At 35.5% G+C, this 27,130-nt stretch overlaps 1 protein-coding gene across 1 annotated transcript; it reads right to left on the reverse strand.

Annotated features, from left to right (window-relative positions):
- Positions 1-5,094: 5,094 nt before the first annotated feature.
- Positions 5,095-14,149, reverse strand: LOC117634595 (stomatal closure-related actin-binding protein 3-like). The gene is made up of 13 exons (XM_034368758.1): positions 13,896-14,149; positions 12,793-13,095; positions 12,434-12,562; positions 11,964-12,056; positions 11,111-11,251; positions 10,006-10,074; positions 9,197-9,280; positions 8,668-8,848; positions 7,898-8,014; positions 7,641-7,699; positions 6,478-6,612; positions 5,635-5,784; positions 5,095-5,362 (listed from the first exon to the last, which is right to left on the reverse strand). Exons 2-13 carry the CDS (start codon positions 13,075-13,077, stop codon positions 5,330-5,332), a joined length of 1,476 nt encoding a protein of 491 aa, XP_034224649.1. The 5' UTR covers positions 13,078-13,095; positions 13,896-14,149; the 3' UTR covers positions 5,095-5,329.
- Positions 14,150-27,130: the final 12,981 nt, after the last annotated feature.

The raw sequence follows: 27,130 nt of genomic DNA on the forward strand, positions 1-27,130 counted from the left end.
AAAATTTGGTCGTGTTTATTTAGGAGTTAACACGCCGGCTATTGTTGAAAACTGTTGTCTTTAGTTTCTACGTTAGTGGCTTCATAGTTGTTGTCGTTGTTTTCGGCACAAAGTTTAACTCTGAAGAAAATGTTTTCAATAAGAGGACGCTTTTTTAATTTGGTGCGTCGTTGTTTAAAATCATCCATGACAATCTCCATTTTTTAGGTGTTTAAGTTATTCATCCACGACGGTTTTCTATTACCGTTGTCTTTTCAAACACAGCAACGGTTTTTTGATCTATTGTCTTTGTTTTCTGGTCGTCTTTTTCACTTGTTGTAGTAGTGCAACTTATTAAATTTATGCCTTAACTAGGATAGATTGTAGGATTAGGTATATGATCTTTGTCTGAACCAGAAAAGAATCTTACACTTAAGGAAAACTATGGTCTGAGTGCCTGAAAAGGACTTAGATAAGGGAATTATCATCTAAAGATTAAAAAGAATATGTTAAATGCATTGAAATCTAACTTGGATTGCATGTGGTTGATTCCAAAACCTTAGACCTTCATCATCGTTTTTCTACCTTAAAATTCAACCTTTTTATTCTTAATTGTTTTCATTAATTTCTTGTTTGTTTCACAAACTTTCATAACAACAATGTCTACAAATTCACTTGCGTATCAGTTAGATTTAATATAGTTATTCAAATATTAGATTAATTTGGAATCCTCGTGGGAACGACACGTGGACTTGTCAAACGCTATACTACATCATTCTTGTGCACTTGCAAGGACAGACCAAAAATCTATCTCAAATCCATTTGGGATTAACACACTTCAGCTTGTACACCCTCCCACATGTATGTTTTAAGCTCAACTTCTTAATTGCAAATGTTTGCACATCCTAGTTTATTTGTGAACCATAAACCACAAATGGACAATTTAATCCTCCTTTGCAAATTGTCTTTACTCTCCTCTTGTCATTTTTTTCAAAGTACACCCACCTTCCTTGAATAATAGAATATTCCTTCAGTGCCTCTTTAAAAACCTATTTATTTTCAAATTGCATCCCAAGCCGAAACTTAGAATTCTTTAAATCCACCTCCTTCCTATACTGCTTAAACCGAGGCAATTTTTTTTTTCTTCTCACCTTACTTGTCCCTTCATTATCCCCATCACCCTCACTTCGAGTATCAATATCTGAGGTGTGCTCACCATCTGATGACACCTCTCCAGGAGCCTCAAAAGTAGGCCGCTCATTGTTACTACTCATAATGTGCTCTGCCCCTTCATGAACAGGCACTTCAATTGTCTTAAACCCAAATTCTTCTTCACTGCACTTGTAATCACTATCAATAAATTCTTCATCATCTTCTTCCCTGTCTACAACCTTAGTTTCATCTTTATCTTACATCAACATTATCTTGCACCTCAGTTTCATCTTCCACCTGACTTTTGTCTTGCACCTCAGTTTCATCTTCCACTTGAACATTGTGTTGCACCTCTGCATAATTATCTGCACCATCCAAACTACGGCACCTAAAAGATGCTTGAGTCCAAACTTTATTAGAAATGCCCACTTCAGTATAGTACAACACAACAATCCTATTACATGGCATTTGGGTCAACATGTCAACCAGTTTAGCATCAAAGCTGATAAGTTCAAGCCCACCTACACCATGCTTTCCACCCTTCCTATACCATATTTCCAAATTTGGTATGGGGTTGGAAATGTTTACATTGTAACCAAGCCCTTTCCCTACCTTTCTTAAGTCCACCAATGATAGAAAATCACCTATAACATTATCCATGTAACAAACTTTTCCATTTTTATACTCCCCACTTTCCAACACACTCCCATGGTGAAGTTCTAAAGTACACTTTTCATGGTTACCTTCACAGTAAACAAGGGTCAAAACAATGCTAAAACACACAAACCTATTTTGGATTCATAAAATCAGATAAAATCATGTTTTAATTCAATGTTGTGCACCAAAATCAAAATATACAGTACATAGTTCGGTGAGTTTTTTTAATTGCTATGGAATAACTTTAGTTCATTTGGTGTGAGGCATAGTGTTTGGGGGTGGTTAAAATTCACCCAATTTGCCAAGGAAGAATTCCTAGCGGCCGGAGAATTCCTAGCAGGCGAGGATTCCTAGTGGGCGAGATTTACGAGCGGCCGAGAATTCCTAGCGGCAGGAGAATTCCTAGCGACCGAGAATTTCTAGTGGCTCGAGAATTCCTAGCGGCCGAGAATTACTAGCGGCCAAGAATTCCTAGCGGCTGGAGATTTCCTAGCGGCCGAGAATTCCTAGCGGCCGAGGATTCCTAGCGGGTGAAGAATTCCTAGTGGCCGAGAATCCCTAACGGCTGAGAATTCCTAGCGGCCGAAGAATTACTAGCGGCCGAGAATTCCTAGCAGCCGGAGAATTCCTAGAGGCCGAAGTGCTTTCTCAAAAAGGTGGCCGAGGTCTTTTCTTCAAAGGCCATGGTGCCTTCTCAAAAATGCGGCCGGGGCATTTTCTTCAAAGACCATGGTGCCTTCTCAAAAATATGGTCGAGCACTTCCCTTTACAAAAGTGGTCGGGCATATCCTTACAAAAGTGGCCGAATGCTTCATTCTCAAAAAGTTAGGCTGGGCACTCCTTAAATACCTTAGTCGGCCACTTCTCTTACAAAAAGCTGGGCCGGGCGAATTTTCTCCTTTTGCACCTTGGCGCCCTCCTCTCAACACTTGGGCAAGCAAATTCGGGCCAGGGAGTTGAAGTTCGGCGAGAGGATTTCCGCCGGTGGAGATATGTCCTCCGATTCCCAATATTCGAATATTTGAGAACTCAAATATAGTCCAACGTAGGGCCAAGCCCAACATCCAAATATTTGGAGTTCCCATACCACCAATCTTGGCAGATGGTCGACGGATGGTAAGCCAACTCTAGAATTCTAAAAACTCAAGGGGGCACAAGGTTCCACCAGATGTCAAGATGAAATCTCGGAGGTCAAGGCCTAAGCCACGGATTCACGCCCAAGATTTCTGAAGGTCAATGTGCATGTGATGGAGGCCTCACAAGGAAACAAATCAAGGAGATTGATGATAGTTCAGCATACTCCAAAACATGAGAGAATCAAGCAATCAGAATATTTCCACCGATGTGATCCCACGAATTCAAGGGGCTTCAAAAGGAAAGAGTTTTAAAAGAGTTGACATTTGGCCATTCAATGGCCAGCCCATGGGCTGATGGATGCCCTATATAAACCTCACCAAACGAAGGCAGAAGAAGAGACACAACATCAGACAGACAAACCAATTTTTCATCTCGCATTTTTCTTTTCCTAGACTTAGGATTTTACTTTTCATGCATCAAGCAAAGCCTGTAAGGAATCTTAAAAAGTTATCGACCACACAGGTGAAAACAAAACCAACTGGTATGTATTCAAACAAGCAAAATTACTTAGGGCCAGTTTGGCATTGTTGTGTTGTGAAAATAATCGCTGTCAGATTTACTATAAAAGAAAATAGTTTGGCGTTTGGTAAACTTTTTGTTAAAAGTGTTGTTGGTATTGATTTTCGCATAATCAGAAAATGATTGCCGCATAATCATTAAACCCAGTGCCTCTTCGAAATTGATTCCTGCATAATCAGAAAATGAAAGCACCTCATTAGCTGCTTTCCCTTATAGCTTTCTCTCACAGTAATTTTTAACAATAAATGATTTTCTCACGGTTTACCAAACGGGTTGGGCTTCCCAAAATTTTAAAAAAATCACTTATCACCCCAAATAAGTAATGTCAAACGGGCACAGCCAGTTTGGCATTACTGTGCTGTGAAAATAATCACTGCCGGATTTGCTGTGAGAGAAATCAACTGTAAGATAAAGCAGTTTGGCGTTTGGTAAACATTTTGTTAAAAATGTAGTTGGTACTAATTCCCGCATAATTAGAAAATGATTCCCATATAATCATTAAACTCAGCACCTCTTGGAAACTGATTCCAGCATAATCAGAAAATAAAAGCACATCATTAGCTGTTTTCCCTTATAGCTTTCTCTCACAGCAATTTTTAACAATAAGTGATTTTCTCATAGTTTACCAAACGGACTGGGCTTTCCAAAATTTTAAAAAAATCAATTATCACCCCAAATAAGCAACGCCAAACGGGCACACGAAAAACAAAATTATTAATTAAGCTAATAACTTTAGCTAGTCTACCCATTAAAAAATTCATGGTTCCACCTTATATATATTAAAGATGGGAGGTGAAATTCTTCACAAAAACCTTTGTATTTGAATATGGTGAATAATGGAATTTATTTAATGTACAATCAATTAATTCACAAGAGGAATAACTTCGTGTAAAAGAGTGGAAGTGAACAATTGTAGTGTATAATGTTAGTTTTTTTTATCATGAATTATGAAAGTAGTACCTTTAATTTTTCATCTAAAAAATTTGGAAACTTCTGCACGTTTACCCCTTGGAATAAAAATCATACGTCACTAGATTTTCATCGGCCCATGTTAGTAAACATGTCAAAGTTTAAAGTGAACCTAAATTTGCAAATGTGAATTAGACCAATTGTAGTGTAATAACTCAAATTCCCGACTTCCGCAAATTAAAATTGTTCAGATTTTTTTTTATTAAAAAAACTTAAATTTAAATAACTCAAAGAGTGCCACGTTATTTGGTGAACATATTTGGCGTTTGCTGGATACCCCACATAAAACAAGGTTAGAATAGTGCAAGGTTATAATAGCAATTTCATTTTTATGAGATAATATAAGGGGCAATTGTTGGAGTAATCATGCTATGTGGTGATATGAGTGTCACACCAAAGAATTACTATGTTCAAATACAATATACCTACGAGAAATTCTAAGGTGAAAGCGTCACATGTGGTGTTACCAATTCAATCATGTTACATGTATATTTATTTATTTCCGTATCACCTATCAAAAAATAAAAGAAAAAAGAAAAAGAACAAAATTGTACAAAACTAAAATTCTTTGAATTTATTCTGTCTTCAAGTTAAGCAGATTTTCGAAATGTAATCATAGTTATGGGTATCCATCACATCCACTGGTTCAAGAGTACTACCAAAATCAGTGCAAAGAAATGCTTTGGCAAGCGAATCAGCCACAAAAGAACCAATTAATTATGAACTGAAAACTTGTACAACAAATGATTAGGCAAACAAAAACACTGCCTAAAATGATGCAACCAAATTAGTAGAAGAACCCCAATTACTATAACACACATTTTCCTCTATCATGACAAATACACACACATACATATTACTCACACTACAACACCTGATTGTACTCACATTTGCATAAACTCCGTCAGCACTCCTTCTATACTCTATCATCTGGCCCCGCAAGCATAACCTGCCATTTAAATAATTTCCACTCCAAACATCATATTAAGTAGAAAATAAATAAATAACATCTTATGAAGTAGAAAATAAATAAATAAAAACTAGAGAAATATAAAATAAACAAAAGATGAAAACAGTAAGCCAGAAAATATTATTGAAATTGCAAAACTTCATTAGAAAGGCAACACTAATTAAACTTCCTATGGATATATTTCCTGGTTCATACCAAATTAAAAAAAGCCACAGTACGACTGAATGCCAAAAAACTAAGAAGCGACGTACATTGCAATCAAGAGCATATTTCCTGGCAAGTATAATGGCTGCATTTCTTTCTCTCTCTGTTTCAAATGTCAATACAAATGAGAGACCCTTCCTTGCTTGCCAAAACATTGCCTTTGCCGCATTAGTAATATCACCTCTAACGCCGCATAGCTATACACACAGAAAGATTATTAAAGTGTTAAAGTAGCTTGTCTGGGACGTAAGAGCAATTAAAGCATGCAAGACGCAATGATAGAAACGTCTTTCAAAAGAATAGGGGAGGTACTTAGGTCTAAAGGAAAGAAAATTTCTTATAATTTTGGAAGGTAGGTAAATGCTTTATTGGTCAGAGGGACATAAAAGCATAAGGCAATCAAAATTTTGGTTTGTATATACAACCCCAAATGATGCATTATGAGGAAGCATTCTGTGGAGATATTCACATGTGTTATTCATTATCAGGAGGGCATTATACAAGTAAGGACACTAGAATTCCAACCCAAAAATTGATACTAGAATGGGAAAAAATCAAGAAAGGAATCCCTTATGGCATAATTACAGCCTCGAAACAAAAGCCTATTTTGGGAATTAAAATGCGACAAATCAGCAATAAAACATAAGTTTATTCCAACACGGACAGTGAAGTATATATTGCTCTCACCAATCCTAGGTCCATGACTTGAAATAAGAGGATGCTTTCATCTTTAACTAGGGCTTGTTCTACTTTTTTTCTTCATGTTAAATGAAAAGAAGTTGCATTTTTCAGTATATGAAGATGAATTTGTTACCGAGATGTGCGAATGAGTTTTCCTTCATCAATTTATGTTTTAATTAGAGCATAGATTCAAGTGAGAATGACCTTACCTGCATTGAAGAGGAATATATTTCTCTAGACTTTGTAATCCATCCTCTACTAAGCTTCATCCTCATCTTGCCAACATGAAATGCATGAACAGAATGTGATGGATGATCTTGTCCATTCACTTTCGAAATAACCACCTACAAAACATCCAAAACAGAACTAGCTGAGAGCAAAATTGTCTATTTCTGCAGACAAGCATTCAGTGAAAATACTGTATGTATCTTTTCTTTCTTTCTTTTCAAATCAACACATGATAAGAAATCATGATGAGCCATACGCAAGCCATAGATTCAAAAGTCCATGCAGCCTGATTATGGCATTATCTTGTTTTTCTTGAAAAAACATACGGACTGTAGTATTATAGTCATAACGTGATGAATCTCCAAAATGAGGGAAAGATCCCACTAAATTTGCACCAGCAACAAGTCTCTGATAATTTTAGCGCGTTGTGTGATAGCAAAGATTGGCAGTTTGGATTAGGAACATAATGTAATATTCTAAATGACCAAAACACATCCAACAAGTCAATTCAAACTTCCTTGCAGATTCAAGCTCAAAGTAGTGAAAGCCTTTTGTCATGCTGGATACCAAGGACACATCTCTTGTCCTCATGAGGCCTAAGAAGTTCTGCTTATTAGCATAGTACCACATCGCTTGGGTACCTTTGGGATGCAATGTGTATAAAAGCATGGGCAACCTTCCTTGTAATCCAGTTTTAAAGGGAGAGTTCTACTTCTACCTATGAGTTTATCGTGGTATAGAAGTCAGTTTACTGAAGGGATGCGTTGGGTTCCGGTCTCCTACACTTTGCAGAGAGGATAACCTGTGTGTCTCCAGCCCTGGTTCTAAGGGGTAATATTACCTGAGAAACTGAGGGAATCTCATGAATTGATAACTAGAATTCTAAAGACCATGAAAGGTCAGTATCTATGTAGATTAAACCATGTGTCTGCATCAATGGAAACATTAGATACACCACGTAGAGATCAGAACTTTACCTTACCCTGGCACAATTTGGTCCATAAGAATTTTTAGGCATATGAGAACATAATTAAGACATTTTTGTTTACTTTGACGTGGATGAGCATGAAGCAATTTATTGCAACACAATACGAATCATCGAGCAGATAAATATGGAAGTAACAAGAGATAAGTAGGATCTTACATTAAATTCAGTGTTAGATTTTCTCAAAAGTGTATCTACATAGCTTCCAAGTCCTGCAGCTGTTAAAAGTAACTTAATCAAAATTTTGTTTGCTCTCCTCTAAGACCAATTTAATATGTACAATGGATAATATACTCTAAGGAGGAGCTTAAATCTGGAAATTTACTTTGGATTACATGAGGAAAAAATAAGTTTCACTTTTGAAAGTAATATCTTAGGAAAAAAATTCATATTGAGCATTTTGGAGAAATACCAACCAGGATCAATTGGACAAGCGGTCGTCACTGTGACTCTTTGGTCATTGGAAATAATGTCTGCTTGTAGGATTCGGCCAACATCAAAGGGTTCTGGAGCATAAATTGATTTGTTGGCACCTGATGAGGTGGAAAATCGAGCGATATTAGACAGATGTAACATAAAAAAACCATGAATGATTTGGAGGACTAATTGATGATCTGGAAGCCAATTTAGTCAATAAACGATAAAATAGGATTCATGTAAAAAAACTTGATCAAATCCTAAGAGTCAGCATTGAACTAGAAAAGGATTTATGTTTTTGTTACTGGATGTAGTTTGTGAGCACCTAAATTCATATAAACCTGTTAACCATGGGCAGAACATCTGGGAATGAAGTTCCTATAGCTTATAATAGTTTAAATCTGGGAAGGGAGTTACAATACGAAAACATCTGTGAAGGAAGTTACAATATTTTATCAAATCATTCTGTATGTGCAGCCTCATCTGGAGATAAAAACAGAGAAACATATATGTGCAACCTTATCCTTAACCGATTACAGATAACTGGCTAACGGGGATGAGAGATTTCAAACCCAGGACCTCTCATAACCAAAGCTCTGATAGACAAACATGTTCGATTACCATTGTAGCCCAAAGGTGTAAGCTACATGGAAATGGGCAAACCATGTACAAAAACAAAACAGGTATATCATTTGACTGCATAAAACAAGATCCTCCAGCTTGAACAGTCTGAGGAGCTACTCTTTGATAACATTGACTGAATGAATACCTGAAATAGCTTCATTCCTGCTGCCATCCGATGAAACACGATACCATTGAATTGCACATTTTGAAAGTTGCGGGGCATTTTCTGAGCGAGGTTGGATTCGTAGATATGCACCTAGAGTTTCTGAACCATCTATAAGATATAAACAGGATTTGTTTTCCTCTGCCCACTTGCTCATTGCCAGCTGGTAATAATAAGGAAACAAGGTAGGGCAAGGAATTATACATTCTAAATTTTTTGGAAATTGCATAAACAATAGAAAGATTGACTAAATGAAAATGGCATAGCTACAAAAAAGTACACATAAAGAAAATAAATTGAGGGAAAAAAAAGGCCAGAGAATTAAAAAGTCTATGATCATTCAAGTTTCATTAAATCAGATTTTTTAGGAATTTATCTGAAAACAAGAAGTAAATAAACATGCCATGCCAACAAGAGAGCATTTATCTGAGTACAGTACATTAACAGAACTAAAATTCATTTCAATTTAACTTCAGGAAAAGATAAGTATCTTTGAATACACTTCACAGACCTCTTTCTGAAGCTTCACTGAAAATATGCATTTCTCTCGTATCTGAGTTCGTAATGCACGAAGCTCATGTTCCATGTCCATTACCTGAAAGTTAATTCTATGAGTCAAGATAAAATATCAATCCAAGAAGTGTAACCCAAAAAGTCTGCTGGTATGACAAGAATAATATCACCTATTTTAATTAAGCAATAAAAAAGAGAGTTAAAAGAGCAAACTCATCCAAGTATGAGTTACGAAATGAATTAAAAGTCCAATAATGGAATACAACATTAGAAAAACAATTGAAATTAAATGATCAAATGTGCCAAATGCTAATATGGGAAAGTTGTAGCATGATTTCATGATGAACAGTAATTCGAGCAGAAGCCTTGAAGAAATTTTCATTGGATGAGTTTATCATACCTTATACTCCAAACATACAGAAAACTAAAAATAAACAAGATGTGTCTTAACAGAGAGAAACATCTTAGACATCAAACATGGCATAATTTTCCAGACTCCCGTACTATATCTGACAAATGAAAGGTAGGCTCCAAGTTCCATCCCTTAAGCTTCTCTAAGTTGTCTTTCTTTACTAAATTGTAAAACTTTCCACGATATTTTAAGAGAAAAGATTCCGTATGAAAGTTTTCAACTTAAAATGTTTGCAGGTTTCATTCTGGTTAATATATTCTGTTTTGTTTTCCTTGCTTGATTTTAAAATTTGTTCTTGCTTTACAAAGTCATGTAGCGAGCCAAAATGAATTGACATATAAATTGAAAGCGTAACCTATTAATAAAAAAACAAAGTTGAGAACATAACACAAAACCTTGCTTGGCTGATGCATCAATTTAATTCTCCTAGCTTCCTGAACCACCTCAACTAGTTCCTCCACATCCTAGCATTAGAGAACAACAGCAAAATCATAAGTTCCTTGTCCTTCCATGCACAATTTAAAAGGTAAATAATTTAATTATTACTGATCTTGAATGCAATTCTCCATATTCCATTCACTATGAGAAATCTTCTGATAATATAAGCAATAGAATACTGAAAGAATGCATCACATGGGGAACTATATGAAGAGTGCAGAAGTTGAAGACAAATTTTCTGACTCACTGCAAGAGATGAAGACTATACTTATATCCTGCCATAAATATCAGAGAAAATAAACTCTTCCCTGTCAAAAGACCAAACACTTTTATCATTCATTCTTCTGAAAGATCAAAAATTTTGGTTTTAAAATTGTTCATTCACGGTGACTTTAGCTAGGCTATAGATGGATAATTCAGTGGCCAAGTGTTAGTGATTATAGTACCCCAAAAGGTTTTCCTAAAAACCAGTAACTAGCCAATTAATAGGTTAAAATATTTGACCACAAAAACATGAAAAAGCTACTGAAATGAATATATTCTAATACAAGTTTTAATCCGATTTTCCAGTTGAAATATTACAAATTGATTTTTAAATTGTGCCAGAATATACTTTATTCTTAATGTGATATATTTATTTATTTATTTTCATCTTCTTCATTTTATTTTTTGGCCCCCTCACACTTCAAATCCTAGCTCCACTCCTGCAAGCAGGTGTACCTCAAGGATGGGTTGGGTTCGTTCTCCTACCCTGCATGGAAGGGGCCAACCAAGTCTCCAACCCTAACGTTGAGGGTGAGTGTTAACAAAGTCCCACATAGCATGGGTACGTTGGGATGTGCGGTCAATAATCAAATTGACACTCTTTACTTGTGTGTGCGTGTGTGTGTGTGTGTGTGTGTGTGTGTGTGTGTTACAGTCCTCTCAAACAAAGAAAGGGACTAATCCAAGTTCACAATCTCCTTATGTTCCTATTAAGCCTGCTATCCGTGCAAACCTTGGCCAACATTTAAAATGTAATTGGATTATCATAAACGAGCATGAGAAGGAGCTCATAGAAACCTGTTTTTTAGAAGCTTCGGATGTTGTGTCTTGCTCATCAAGAGCCTCTCCAATTCTCTGTACTACTGCCCTCGCACTTTCAATTTCAGCACAAGCAAAAGATTTCTCCTGGTTAACCAACTTTTTAGCATCTTCAGATGCCTGCACATACAAAATGCATAGAAAATAAGAAACAATTTTGTGCATGAACGATGACAAATTAACAGGTGCATGGCAAGAAACTTCTCCCTGACCATAAATTACAGCAACTTGCTGAAGGTGAATGGTTAGTGAATCTGATTATCTTGTTCTTTTCCTTTCAGAAAAAAAAAATGCTTACTGGAAATCATTTTGTGGACGCCATAAAATAAAATCCATGAAAAGGAGTACCCTATGTGTGTCTGTGTGTGCATTCGTGCAGGGAAAGTCCTGAGGTTTATGGGCCCCTGTGCGAAAATGACAATCGAAGTTTAGCCGCTGTGGTTCTGTATGGGGCTTTAATCGACAGCAAGGTCATATGATTCTTGTGGATCTATGAATTGTTGTTGATATTAAGCGGATATCAACTGCCATATCCTACCTAACTCAACATGCATAGGTTTTTTTGTATTCTTTTGAACTCATATTGGATTAGAAATTATGGTTGGTCCTTTAGAAAACAATCAATGGCTTATCTTAACCAGATGCACATTGGTAGTTCTAAAATTCAACTTAGATGGTGCATTGGCCCTTCATTCAATTTGCACCCGAGTTCTTCACAAATGAAACAAAGTTGCATCTGAATGCCTGATTGTCAAATTCTAAGATGTAAAAGAATCTTTATATAAAGTATTTCCTTGAAATTCTACATGGAAATATAAAAAGGAATAAGAACCTGTTTGAGAAAGCTGGCCAGCTTTTTCACTTCAAACTTCTCCTGAATCAGTTCTCCTTCCTTTTGAGTCAACTTAACTGCTAAAGCTTCCACCTGCATGAAAGGATCCAATTGGATTTGCATACACAAACTGATTCCTACAACTTAATAATATAATGAAAAAGAAACAGCATAACAAAGGGAAATGAACCACCAATAATTGCATATAGTGTCAGGCATTAAAAAATTTATGCAAAGCCCTGAAATGTAGTCGCTCCATTTCCAAAGCCAAATAACTTTACCATGCATGCTCAATCATGAATTATTGATAGATATAAACAGACTATTTTTCGTTCAATAAATAAAATATTTTCCTAGAAGTGATGATACATTATACATATCCACCACCCACTAGGGGCAGATTACTTGTTTGAGGTAGGCAATTCAAAAGAAAGTTCAAACTAAGTAGAAGATAATCATGGAAAACTAACCATAGATATAGCTTTCTCCACATCCTCTTTATTTCGCCCGGCTAAGCGCCCTCTCAAATGTTCCAATGCATCTCTAAGCTTCTTCAAAAGAACATGTCCTTCCAAAGAAGCCACTTCTCTAAGTTTTGCCTGAATCCAAACCGGAAAAGTAACATTCATTTGTCATATACTCTTCCCAGAAAAAAAGTGGTAATAAGATAACTAAACGGATGATTAATGGTCCCTGCATCAGAATATGAAGGCCCCACATAGAGCTGAATGTCAAAGATTTAATTCGATGTATAACTATTTCAAGGTTGTTGGACAGGGCCATGTTGAAGGTCAAATTGAGTACAAAAATAAATGAAAAAGTTGGAAACCTCTTCAGTCAATTTAGCAGCAGCAGCCAAGTTCTTGTCAAATTTACTGGCAAGGTCACGAACTGAGAGACGTTTATGCTGTTCTGACAAATGGGTGGTTTCCCGTTCAACTACTTCTTTTAAGGTCGGACCATCATTATTCTCCTTCGGCTCTTCCAGTATCTGATTATTAGGTCCTAATTTATACTTGGGAAAACCATCAGATATGAAACTCACATCAGCTGACACTGATAGAACTCCCTCAGTTGGGATCTGATCCTCAAATTCAGGACTTATCTTCGTCATTGGTTCCGATTGTAGTCTCTGTTGAAGCAAACAGAAAAAACCAATCAAAGCATGAAACCTCTATAAAAACTAACAAATATCAAATCTTCTTAATAAGAACCTTCATAGAAGTTAATCTCCAAAAGTAGAAGACGCAAATATGCTTCACATCCCATTTATTCCCAGAATCTATGTAACGGCAGATGATTACAAAAATGTAAATATTTTTTTTTTTTCCTTCAATTTTAGAAGGAAAACTCTAATACAGACATGAAAATCATTCCAAGCTGAGAAAGATAAAAACAAAAATGAAAACATGAAATTCATTCTTTTTAAAAGTACATCAATCTCAGATGCGAATACTCTTACTTACACACTAACTTGAAGTAAATCAAAAATAAAAAAAAATTAAGAGAAAAATAAAAAAATAAAAGATAAATAGAAAAATAAAATCATTAAATTTGTTCTTACTTCTAAATTAAACCACCAACTACCAAATTCCAAATTACACTCCAAATGCTCCAACCCACATTATAAAGTTTCTCCACAAAACAGATTCTTCATCAAACAACAAAAAATTTATGAACAAACTAAGCAATCACAAAAATTATGCTAATTTGTAATATAAAGCTCACATATACAAAAATAAGAGCCACCCCAGAACTCCAAATTACAGGCAAAATCAAACTCATGCAACTCTAACACAGCTTAAGATAAAAGCCACCATGATACCACCTAAAGCTTTAAACTTGATGGTATGAAACAAATGGGGGAAACCCAGATAAACAAAAGAAAATAAGAAGATATAAATGCAGCCCAAAATGAGTAATTATACTTACAGAACATAACACAAAAGTCCAACCAGAAGAGAGAAATATGCTAAATGCTGGTGGGCGTTAAGAGATTCTTCTTCTTCTTCCTGTGTGTTCTGAAATATGTGTGGGAGGGAGACACAAAGAGGGAGAGAGAAAAGAAAGAAAGTAAAACAACAGCGAAACAAGAAGAACAGCAAGTAGACGAAGAAGAAGAATCTAAGAAGTGGGTTTGCTGGCTTTGCTTTGCTTTTTGAAAAGGCAAAAGAAAAGCCTTCTGCTACTGACTCCTGTGTCTCTTGAATGTATTTATTTTTCTTTTACCTCATCATTGTAACTCTGTGAAAAGAGTGCTTGTGAAACAGTAAAAAGTGAAAATCCCGACCTGCTTTCAGTCACGCGCTGGCCCCACCCACTGAGTTGGGTCCCAGCCCCCCAGATAATGGTTGGCCACATTGGTTTTTCTGCTTTTGTCAAGTTAGGAAGGGAGGAGAGGGTGTTTCTCACACACTGTCATACATGACGTCATGACGATGGAACCCGAGACATACAAGGCAATTGTCTTGGCCACGCAGGTTGAACAGTGCACTTACTTGTTCTCAAATGTAGCATGTGCAGATGTGCGCGTGGGGAGACAGTTTCTCGCTGGGGAAGTGTTTGGCGGGGCATGGTTACTTACTGGTTAGTTGACGGGGGTGGCCTTAGCAGAGAAACCTTTGTTGTGTGAATTATTTACGAGAATGCCATCGCATGGAAGTGAGCATGTCTGTCTGTTTCTGACGGAAAAAAAAGAGCATGTATGCGTCTGGTAAAGTTCGGAAAAAGAGAGCATGTATGCGTCTGGTAAAGTTTCTTGTTGGACCAAAAAAATTTGGGTAGCCTAACATTTCAGATAGTATTTAGACCAAACCGAATAACAAGAAAAAAAATTTCTTCAGGAATATATATATCGTGCTGACGTTGTGTGTTTTTTATTACTCTATTTTATTTTTCTACCTTATTATACTGACATTCGCACAAAAATAACATTTTGATGTAACCATAAAAGAAAAACCCCAAATATATGTGTATATATATGAAACAATCACAAAATATCATTATTAATATTGGATGAGCCAAATGGCATGCACATGACAGTGGGCTCTTGCATGGAGATTTGGGACATGTTGAGAGAGTGTTAGTCAAGCCGTGGTTCTCATGACTAATAAGTCCCTTTTGACGGATTGATGTCTTTCATGTTATGATGAAAGTTAAAAATATTCCTATTTCTAAAAAGTTGATGTATAATTATAACAATATAGATAACATTAGACGCTAAAAATAGAGAGAATTCGGAGTGTTATTTTCTTTGTCATCTCATCTTTATATAATATTAGATTAGGGTTACTTGGAGGATGCTTTCTATTTTCTATGTTTTGCATCGTTAAAGAACTTAAGTCATAAAATATTAACTATCATGTAATGGGGATAGAACTTTTTGCTATTTTCAAAGATAGTAAAACAGTGTTATCCTCGTTGTATAAAAGTTTTTTTTTTCTTCTTCAAGTAGACAATCACATAATTATTGAAAGGATGTCCACATATCAATGATAGTTACCCCTAAAATCTCTATTAAGAAAACCGAGTGGGATAAAATCTTAGTAAAAGGAAAAGAGTACAACATTTGTCTTGATAATTGACATCACGTTAAATTAATTAAGACATCTAATTGAGACTAACAAAATCAATGAACATGGTGCTTAAAGAAAGTACTTAAATTTCAATACTTTAATTGAGATATCGGATTCAAGTGATTCAAGGTTAAAACTTTAGGGTTATATTGCAAATATCATAAACTAACCTAAACAATTTAAGGGAGATGAGTAGAAGGGAGATCAAGAAATTTTATGGTTTATTTGTAAATAAAAAGAACCTAATATATTAATTTAGTTTAGGGTTAATATCCTAAAACTAATCTAATATATTATAATATTATATATGATATATAATATACAAATAAAAGAGGTAAAAATGGTGTGGGCGGCTGGGACCACACTAGTCCCATATTGGCTCCGTCCCTGCTCATAGTCTACCTTAACAACAACCACCCTTATAATTATTACAATGTTGCAAGAAATCTAATCCTACATGTACTTGTTAATTCACATCTCAACATTTTCTTCCGTCTTTTTTTAATTATAAAGAAAACTTCAATTCAAATGTAAAATGCACCTAATGAATATTTGTGTTAACCTCCCTCCCCCGATTGCTTGTACTCGAAAAAAAAAAACTTAGCTTTCATATAGAAAATTAGTAGTTCACATGACAATATATGTTGGATAACAATCATAATAAAACAACACGAAAATATATTCTATAAAATAATCAAATCAAATTAATACAACAGTAGAATCAAAATAGAAAATATTGACTTGGATAGGTGATAGTGACAGGACCCGATCCAAATTCCGCTTTGGAATTCGAGTCGGACCCTGTGCGTGTCCGACACTTGGCGAATGTCGGGCACAAAATACCTATTTGCCCTTCTAGTTACAAACTTAATTTCAATTTAGCCTTGACTCCTACCGAAAATTCGGTAGAGTCTCCCCTATAATTTGTTCAATCCCAAATTTACACCTGTCAAAACAAGCAGGTAGATTTACACCACCAACTGCCAGTATACTTAAATATACAATTCACAGTCTAGTTCTCAATCTAGGGCAATTATCAGAGCAATTACTAAAAATTTACAGAAAAATCCATCCTTTTACAAAACAAAGCTTCTCTAACGAGGGAAAGGCGTGGAAGACGGAAAAATGGTCCGGTGGTGGATTTTCTGGGCACGTCTACAGCCTGGGGGCGCAAAACATTCAAAAATGTGAGTGGACAAAAATAAAGGTTCAGAAAATAGCATAAGAATGTACTAACCCCCACTGTAAAAACAGTTATGTAAAACTGAATATTTAATCTGCATTTGAATTATACTAAAATCAATGCATTCACATATTTATATACGTATATGCAAATCATATTTAAGATCCATAAAACTTGCATAAAAGTACTGTAATCAATTTAAAACTACCACTGAGGTGTACCCCTTTTATTCCGTCAATTCCTGATATCCGTCAATTTCCCTGACAGGTCTCAGTGACACAAAGTCAACCCGAGCCGCAACCTGGCAGGATTCAGGGGACCGTAGTTAGCCTGATCCGCAATTCTGGCTCTCACGGTCCGGGCGTCCCCGAAACTCGTGAGGCAAATGTCAAGTGCACTGACAAAACTGAAGGTAAACTGGATGCCCGTGGACATCGTCATATCCGAAGGCAACATATACTGAAAGCAACCTGTTTCTGTAACTGGGTACCCACGGTGGTTTAAGAAAATATAAAATTTCTGAGAAAATATAATTTCTGAAAATTCTGATAAATAACTGCATTTTTATTCAAGCTGGAACTCTGCTGCCATTTTATCTGATATAAATCTCAATCTCTACTTTCCATCTCATTTTAGCATTTTAACTAGGCAATGTATAAATAGAGATATTTAGCCTCAACAAAATATACTAGGAAAACCACAATCAATAAAACTTATTCAAGATCAAATAATGAAATTTATTTGCATAAATTCATTTATAAAAGAAAAGTCCACTCACTCCTGGTCTTAGCTAGCTAGACCTCCTGAAAGTCCCTCCTGCGGGTCTGCCTGGCCTCGGGTGCCTTACTCGACAAATTTGGAGAAGAATTGAGGGAGAACGAAAGGTTTGAATTTTCGGGAAAAACCACCAGATTTTTGCAAATTCCGGCGACCGTGGCAGCTGCCGGTGTCGGGGATGGAGCGGGATGGAAGGAGGAGGAGCTGGAGGTCCTTTTGGGACCGGTACCACCCCAAACGGTGGCCGGAGCAAGTGGTGGTGACGGTAAAACCGTCGCTGCTGTATGGAAGGGAGGGGAGGAGTCGCGCACGGGAGAGAGAGAGAGAGAGAGAGAGAGAGAAAAGAAAAATCTGGTTTTTCTAAAAACCAACTTCGAAAAATTTACGATTTTGCCACTGAGTTTCTTTTGACCATAACTCTCTCGTTACAACTCCGATTCGACCTCACTACGTGTCTATGAACTCATTTCACCGTGCTCTACGCAACGGCGTAAGTGGAATTGTCAAATTCCTTTTCGGTCAAAAAGTTAACTTTTCCTTAATAAAATATTTCAAGGGCAAACTTGTCTTTTCCCATAATAAATTATTAATTAAAGAATGAATTTTTGGTTTGGGTCATTACAGATAGAGTCCTGCAGAGTTACAGTTCCTTAAAAGTATGGCCACCATGATTCTATCACAAATCAAAGCCTAAGCATTGTAGCTTTGATTTCTAGCGAACAATGACATGCTTTCTCTTAGGAAGTGTTTATGTGTGGAGAATGATAATGCAATTCCAAAAATTCTATGTCTTACTGGGTTAGACGAATTGTCAATATATAGAGGTCTAAAACCTCTTCATCCAACAGTTGTAATAACCGTTCAAACATATTCGAATTTTAGATAATTATATTATCTAAAAAATAAATTTCTAATTAATAAAAAAGAAATATTAATTTAATCAATAGAGCCCCAAGGCCTAAAGGCCATATTTTGACAATTATATATATATATATATATATATATCGTCATGTTCTATTGAGGGATCAATTTGAGGGATACCCTTTAGGGTCCCCTATGAATTATTTTTCAACGATCCAAACTTTCTATTTTTTAAATCTACATTCATAGATCATCCTTGCAAAAAATTTGACAAATTGAAAACCGTTTAGACATCCCATTGTGTCCCACAAAATCAATGAACACGATGCTTCAAGAAAGTACTAAAATTTCAATAACTCAATTGAGTGGTCAAATGATATTGGATTCAAGTGATTTTTTTTGTAGAGATGATATTTGAATGATTATCTAAAAAATAGACGGTTTGGATTAGTTAAATACAATGCAGAGTGGGCCTTGCAAAGATGTCCCTCAAATAAGCTTTATTTTAGGAATTCCTCAACGGAAGCTCTCTGTATATATATATTCCAAGCCTAAACCAAAATGAAACCTAATTTTGCCTCCGCTAGGCCCATATCCTATTTAGTGTTTCTAAAATGAAAGTGTATTTTCCTATACAAACTCTAACAATATATCTATATGTTTTAGGAAGCTTTATTTACACTTCTAGTTTGTCATCATTTTGCAATCCAAAACTCAATATATTTTTATTTTAAAACATCTACACAAAGAGTGTGTGATGACAAACTGAGAATGCAAATAACATTTCTCATTTTTCTAACCAAACTATCAAAGATATTTTTGTATATAAACTAAATGCATACATATAGAATGAGATGATATGAGAATGCTTGTGTTAGAGTAATGTTAGAATAATGTTATCTTGATATACAAATGCTTATATTGCCAAAGTCTGAATTTGAACCATCCAATTTGATAAAAATAAAACCAATTCATAGCTCGGATTTTTTTTTCTTTCTCTTTTTCTAGTACAAGCGATTGGTGGAGAGAGTTTACACAAATATTTATTGGGTGCATGGAGTTTCAAAACTCTGTCTACATGAGTGGAGATGGAAGATTTCAACCAACTGAGCTGTACTCCACTGCCTAACTCGAATTCTTAATATGACAACACAAAGAGTATATATCTTATTTTGCTGGACAAGATAATATTTCTCCCACATATATCTTATACGTTAGCAAACCATATGATATATGCCATATTATTTGCAAAACTAGAAGTATAAAACTCAAGCATCCATGTAATTATTAATTGTGTGTTGGTGCCTAAGGCGTGGAGGATAAGTTATATCCTAGTGAAATTATTAGTGATGGTTTGTAGACAAAATATTATATCTATAACGGCCAAGGTGACATAGATGCTTTGGTTTTGGACTTGAAGATAGTTTAAATGTTAATTTATATATTTGTTAGTTGTGGTGGGGAAGCATTTGTAGGTGATGTGGGGATATCCAACTCATTGTTGCCTTACCTCTAATGAATAATGATTAGTAAACTTAACACTAGCTAGTAGTGACTTGTAATTTAATTGAGAGTAGGGCTTTCGGCAATTGGCACCATAATTATCGCTAACAAGAGGTGGCCCAGGAATCTAGGGGAGCTGCGTAACACTGTGGGCCTAGCTAGGGCTCCGTTCAGCAAGTTGGACGATATAGCATGATTGCAACTATAATATTTTAGGTTGCATATATTCTGTTTTCTATGTTTTTTTTATTTTTTTTATTTTTTATTTTAACAATAAGGGCCTCGAACTTGGCTGTAAATGGATGGACGAAAATTTTGAGATTAAATGCTAAATTTTAAATTCATTTTATGTTTAAAAAAATTTGATGTTTTTTTTATATACAACTATTGGGGAAATGTGAAATCGAATCTAGGACCTAAGATGCAAGATAAATATGCTTAACCACTTAAGCTACATGATCTTTCGATATGTTAGAATATGTACTTTGGTATTTCATATTAGGTACATCCTTAAATTTGTGTATCGCCACGTGCCTTAGCACGTATTGATATATGTCAAAGTGTAACGGCAATACATAATCATAGGCACGTATAAACATCTAAAATCCCAATATTTTGCAATTTAGACATATGAGGACACACATACATATAGAACTATATGTATGGGTGGGGTAAAGTTCGGTTTGGTCCAGTTCTAACCTCAAATTGGAATTGGAATCGAAATCAACACTATTCATTCAGTCTGGTGTCCGGTTTAGTGAGGTCCAGTTTGCCCATAAACTGGTTTGATTATCGATTTTGGACCAAAATCTTTTTTTTCTTTTTTTTATTTTTTATAAAAAAAATTTATATTCTTTTTTAACAAAACCCAACTAAAATTTCAATTTCATGTAAAGGGAGGTGATTGAGTCTAGAAAAGAGAGGTGATTTGGAGTTTGGTTTGGGGAAAGTTTAGTTGTAAGCTTATAAATTTAGTACTGGGCTTAAATATTTTATTAAACAATAAAAAAAATTAGAAATTTAGTTATATACCCAATCTTAGAGATAGTCTTATAAAGAAACCCTATACTATTTAAAAACTATAAACATACCAAAAAAAAAAAAAACCCTAAAAATTGACAACTGTCAATTTTTTCAATTTAATAAATGTTTTTAAGTTTATTTGTGTGTGTTAAATACCTATATTGCCCTTGTATTATGGATTTGAGAGAGAAAAATCAGATCTGCCTAGATCTGCACAGATCTGTCAAAAACCCAGATCTACCAAAAAATTTCTGCCAAAAAAACCAAATCTGCAAAAAAACCAAATCATATTTATTTTCTCCTTTCTTGTTGGTGCTTTCTTTGGTGTTGGAGTAAGAGGAGCTTCCATTGAAGCTCAGTCTCAGGTCCAACTATATTATTCATCTTTAATCTACAATTTTCAATATTTCATATTCGATTTCTTGTTCTAAAATCGTGCCTCTATTGATTTTTTTGGGATTGTTCAAGACCTCGAACGAACCTTGATCAAATGCTCTTAGCTCTACTCCTCATCTTCGAGCTCTACTCCTCTTCGCCACGTCATCATCATCATTGTCGTCGTTGTTGTTTGGTTTGGACTTGAGATTTTTGATCTTTTGCTTCAATTATGTGTTTCTCTTTGGATTTTAGTTGATTTTCGAAATGTATTTTAAGATTTGATGGTCAATTTATCTTTTATTACTATTTCAGTTATGGATCTTATTTTTGTTTAACAATGTATTTCTATGACAGAGTATTAATAATATACTTCTATTACAGAGTATTAACAACTTACTTCTATGACATAATAGTATTAACAATTTGGGCTCAACTTGTTTTGAGTTGGTCTGGTTTGTCTTTCTTTATCTTTTATTTGTTGGACATGTATTAGAAATAGCAACATGACAAAGCATTAATCAACATGATAGTAAACTAGTAGTGTTATTACCCTAGACTGGAACATTACAGGGGTAAACATGCATTAGAAATAGGATGTCATATGAAACTAGCAGTGTTATTACCCTAGACTGGAACATTACAGGGGTAGACATGCATAAAAAATAGGATGTCATAGGAAATTAGCAGTGTTATTGCCCTAGACTAGAACATTACAAGGGGTAAACATTAGGGGTGGGCACTTAAACCGGTGAACCAAACCGCACCGAACCAAACAGAAAAAAAATCTAGTTGACCAAAAAGTCAACAGCCGATCAAAAACCGAACCAGACCGGTTTGGACCAGTTTTGGATCCGGTTCCATGTCTTCAAAAACCAGACCGGGGCGAACCAAACCGGTCAAATTGAAAAATATATAATTTCAATATATAATTATATTTAATGCTATATTTTTAATTTCACAAAAAAAAACTAATATTTTTCCAAGTTCAATTTCAAAATATCTCTCTTTTTAAACTTTAATATTTATTTTTACATGAAATTGAATAATTTGTTAATTTTCAAGTATTAATGATAATATTTTCAGTTGAGAATTGTATTAAAAATTAAATTTATAATCCGGTTCAAAATAGAACCGGACCGAAACCGGTTCAACTCGAACCGGACAGTTTTTGAAAATTTTTTATTAGAACCAAACCGAACCAAACTGGATGAATAGTATCGAATCGGTTCTAATTTAGGGCAAAAACCAGTCCAACCCGAACCGTGCCCACTCATAGTAAACATGCATTAGAAATAAGATTTCATAAGAAACTAACAGTGTTATTACTCTAGACTGGAACATTACAGGGGGTAAACATGCATTAGAAATAGGATTTCATATGAAACTAGCAGTGTTATTAACCTAGACCAGAACATTACAATAATTAATCAACATGACAGTAAACTAACAATGTTATTACCCTAGACTGGAACATTACAGTCATTAATCACACATGACAGTAAACTCGCAATGTTATTACCCTAGACTGGAACATTACAAAGGTTTACATGCATTAGAAATAGAATATCATAGGAAACTAGAAGTGTTATTACCCTGGATTGGAACATTACAGGGGTAGACATGAATTAGAAATAGGATGTCATGAGAAAATAGCAGTGTTATTACCCTAGACTAGAACATTACAGCCATTAATCAACATGACAACAAACTAGCAATGTTATTACCCTAGACTGGAACATTACAATCATTAATCAGCATGACAGTAAAGGTGTGGAATATTACAGTCATTAATCAACATGACACATTAATGAAGTTATGGTTTTCAAGACGTTTTGTTTGTAATGAAATTTTTTGGGTTTTTTTTTATAAAATTAGGCAGGGTTTGTTTTGGGTGCTATTTCAATTTTTTGTGTTGGACTTCTTTTTTAAGTTGATTAATGACAATCACGTAATTCATAGAAACTTAAACACCAATTTCTTATGTAGTAAATGAGTTTTTGGTGTGTTTCTAAAGTGCATTCTATGTGATTTTTTTATTTATAATTTCAGCCCACAGTTTGGGTATATTAGTGAAGCTCCCTTAAAAAATACACTATTAGTCCAGTTTTTTTTAATACAAGAATCAAAACATTTTTGGTTAATTCGGTCCCCTTTTTTGTCAACCTGATTTTTCCCAGCCCAACTCGGCTCGGTTTTCCCATTTGACTCGATATGGTAAATTCATTTACTTTTTACCCCGGAGATAGAGATCAACCACTTATGTAGCATACAGAAACATATGTGGTTTAACTGTTATAGAATTGTATTATGAATATTGATCTACATATGGACCACAGTGCGACCCGAAATCAACCTTACTGACACCAAAACTGTCCAGTGCCAGCTCAATTCCATGGTCGCCCAGAAGTCCTTATCTTCTCTCTGAAAGCACTTTTGTAGGGCTTGAGTTGGCCTATATTAGCCTTTTCACCGTTAGTGCTACTCACTGAAGTCTTTTTCTAATAGTAATTGGCAAAGGCAAAGGCAAAGACATAGGATCTTCTTTTGGGTTGGCACATGGTAGGGACTCTGAGAAACCCAAAGGTTAGCTTAGCTGCATGTGTTCCAAGTCCCAAAGTATATGTAAATACCAGATTGCCTCTCCAGGCGACACATGTCTGAAATCCTAGTGGAAAATTATTCTGCATTGGCATTGTCTGCATGCAAATATTAATAATGTAGGACTAGGAGAAGGACTATGTTAGGTCATGTGATACGAACATACACACACAAGGAAACTATTTAAAATGTGACAAAACTTTGGTTTTCATGCATTTAATTTAATTCGTGGTAGTAGGTTGGTCTAGGTGCAAGTTGTATCATGTGGATTTCACTTAAATTTAGTAAGTTTGATTGTCTTCTAGGGGTTGGCATGATCTCTATTCAACCACCAAAGTCACCCCAAATTATATTACGGATTAGCTAAAGTTTACATTTAAAAAAGGTTTAATTGCTACGCTACATTTTGAAATATTGGTCAATTTTTACGTTATCCTCTTAAAGTTAAAGTGAGCCACTTTGCTCCCTTGACGAAAGTTTGATGTTCCACATTGCTCCTACCATTAACTCCATCCAAAAGTCCGTTAAGTTTGATAACGTGGCATGAGTGTTTTAGTAATTTTGTGCACCTAGGTTTTTTATTCACCAAACATAAAATTTAAACATTATTTACTTAAAAAAAATTAAAATACAAACATAAAATTTAAAGCTTAAAAAAATTGAACTCTCTCTCTCTCTCTCTCTCTCTCTCTCTCTCTCTCTCTATGTGTGCAGGGTGGGTTGCGATGGGGAAAATGGGCTTTCTCTCTATGTGTGCAGGGTGGGTTGCGATGGGGAAAATGGGCTTGAGAGGCACGAGTTGGGGAGAAGGGGGATGCGTATGGGGGCTGGGGTTTTGTGGGAGTAGGGTAGAAAAAACCAGAGGGAGGGGGCGATGGGTCTCGATTGGGAAAGGGGGGAGCAGAGAAGAAATCGGGGGAAGTATAAGAAATCAGTGGGGGTGGAAGGAGGGGGGGGGGAAAGGCAGCGGTGGGTTTTAGGGTTCTGCCCAGGGAGAGTGGTTTCCTGAAGGAGGGGGCCGATGGATTTCTGGGTTTTGTGCAGGGAGGGGGTGCGTTGCGGGCTGGGGGGAAGGGGGAGAGAGGCGAGGAATAGGTTTCTGGGTTCTGCGCAGGGAGGGGTGGGTTGCCGGGGGAGGGGGCGATGGCTTTCCTGGTTCTACACAGGGAGAGGGGTGGGTTGCGGGTCGTGGGAGGGAGTGATGGGTTTCTGGTGGGTGGGGGGGCTTTTTTTATCCATGTTGGAGGTGGGCTCCACTTTGTTGCATTACCCACTCAAATTTGCGTAAATGACCTAGGTGCACAAAATTACTAAAATACCCCTACCACATCATCAAACTTAATGGACTTTTGGATGGAACTGATGGTAAAAGGCACTGTGGAACATCAAACCTTGGTCAAGGGGGCAAAGTGGGTCACTTTAACTTTAAGGGGGTAAAGTGAGATTTGACCAATGTTTCAAGGTGCATTGTAGTAATTAAGCCTTCAAAAAAAAACCAAAAATTAGGGTCCTTGGATTTACCTCAGTGGTTGAGGTGCTCCCCTCTCCCCCCCATGACCCAGCTTCGAATCCCATAGCGTGTATGCCCCCTCCCCCTTATCAATGTAACTCAAAAAACAAAAAATCAAAAATTTCAACTACGATGATCGACTCTAAATTAAATCAATTAAGCTTAGTTATAGTTTTTTGATCGATATCAATTGAACTAAAATAGCTAATTCAGCTTGAGTCCTTTGCAACTTGAAGACTTGTTTTTCAGAGGATCGGAGCCAAAAGTGATTTTGGCAGTGTTTGATTGAAAAATCTAAAAATGCTTATGGATCATAAAAGTGTTTTATAAAGAAGTATCTTTAGAATAACTTTCAAATATTTTTTCAAGAAGCATTTTGATTTTTAAAATAAATAAATAAATAAATTCTTTTAATAAAAGTGCTTAGAAGCACTTATAAGTACTTCTTTTATAGAAGCATTTCTAAACGAGCATATTTCCACATAAAAAAGAAAATGCATTTTTTTCCCTGAATGTATGTGTCTTTTCTTCTAGCTTAAACATAGTTTCTTTGTTAGAGATTAAATAAGTTCAGAGTCACACACACAGAGTACATTTTTCTTAAGAAGAATTGTTAAACTTGACCTTTGGTTTGGTGTTTCAAAGTAAAAAAAGTAAAAAGTAAATGAATTTTATGATTAGTATTCTAAAAGTTATATCTAGAATTTAAATATTGATTTTATGATTGCCACTCTTTGGCCCATTGAAAGAAATATTATTTTTTTATTTTTTTATTTAATCAGAAATATAAATAGGTAGGATTGGGCATCAGAAGCCAAAGAATTGAAACCAAATTCGTTCTGAGTCGTACCGTACCGGATTCGTGCCATTTTATTTAGTTTTTGGCTACATCCGGTATATACCGAAATGTATCAACCTTGTATGGCATTGGAGCAATACCAGATATTTGATACAATTACATCTCGTACCGTACCGAACATTGTTTAATTCTAATTTTTTATTTTTTATTTTTTTATTCACACACACACACTCTCTCTCTCTCTCTCTCTCTCTCTCTCGGCCCCAAATCGATAAGAAATAAAAATTATAAAAAATCTCTCTCTATCTCACTCTCTCACCCCATTCTATAATTCCAAAACCCAAACCAAACCCCAATCGATCATTCAAACAATTCAATCCCCAAACCAAACCCCAAATTGGATTGCATCATTTATTTAGTTTCTGTTATGTCATAATTTATGTGTATAAGTTTGTAAGCAATAAGGCATTGAATCGTGTAAGTTTTTATGTGTTGAATGTTTATAATGCTTGAATGTTGTTGGATTGATGAATTAGCAAGTATTTGATTGAATATGTTAGTACGAAATCGTATTGGCATTTCCTAGACTGTAGTATAGGTTGAAAATTAGTTTGTGAGGAATTGCTACGGGACGTTTTGGCACTACTCTTTCAATCTCATACCTTCGAAGCATACCCTGATCATATGAGAAATTTGACAACAGGTAAATCATGACATATCATGCATTCATGATAGGACTTATAGTTGAAGTCTTGTTTTGAGTCTTTGTGATTGAAGTTAAAATATGAGTGGTTCCTAAGTCACGTGCACGATGCCTATCTTCCAATTACCTTGCTTTAGGAGTCAATTGGTTCTTCATAAAAGTGGACGGTTGGCAACATCTTTAAGAGTCCTTAATGAATCAGACTTTGTATTTTTATTGAATCAGAATTTATATTGTTAATCATACCCTTGTGTGGC

The sequence above is a fragment of the Prunus dulcis genome, chromosome 7 (assembly GCF_902201215.1).
Source record: "Prunus dulcis chromosome 7, ALMONDv2, whole genome shotgun sequence".
NCBI classification, from domain to species: Eukaryota; Viridiplantae; Streptophyta; class Magnoliopsida; order Rosales; family Rosaceae; genus Prunus; species Prunus dulcis.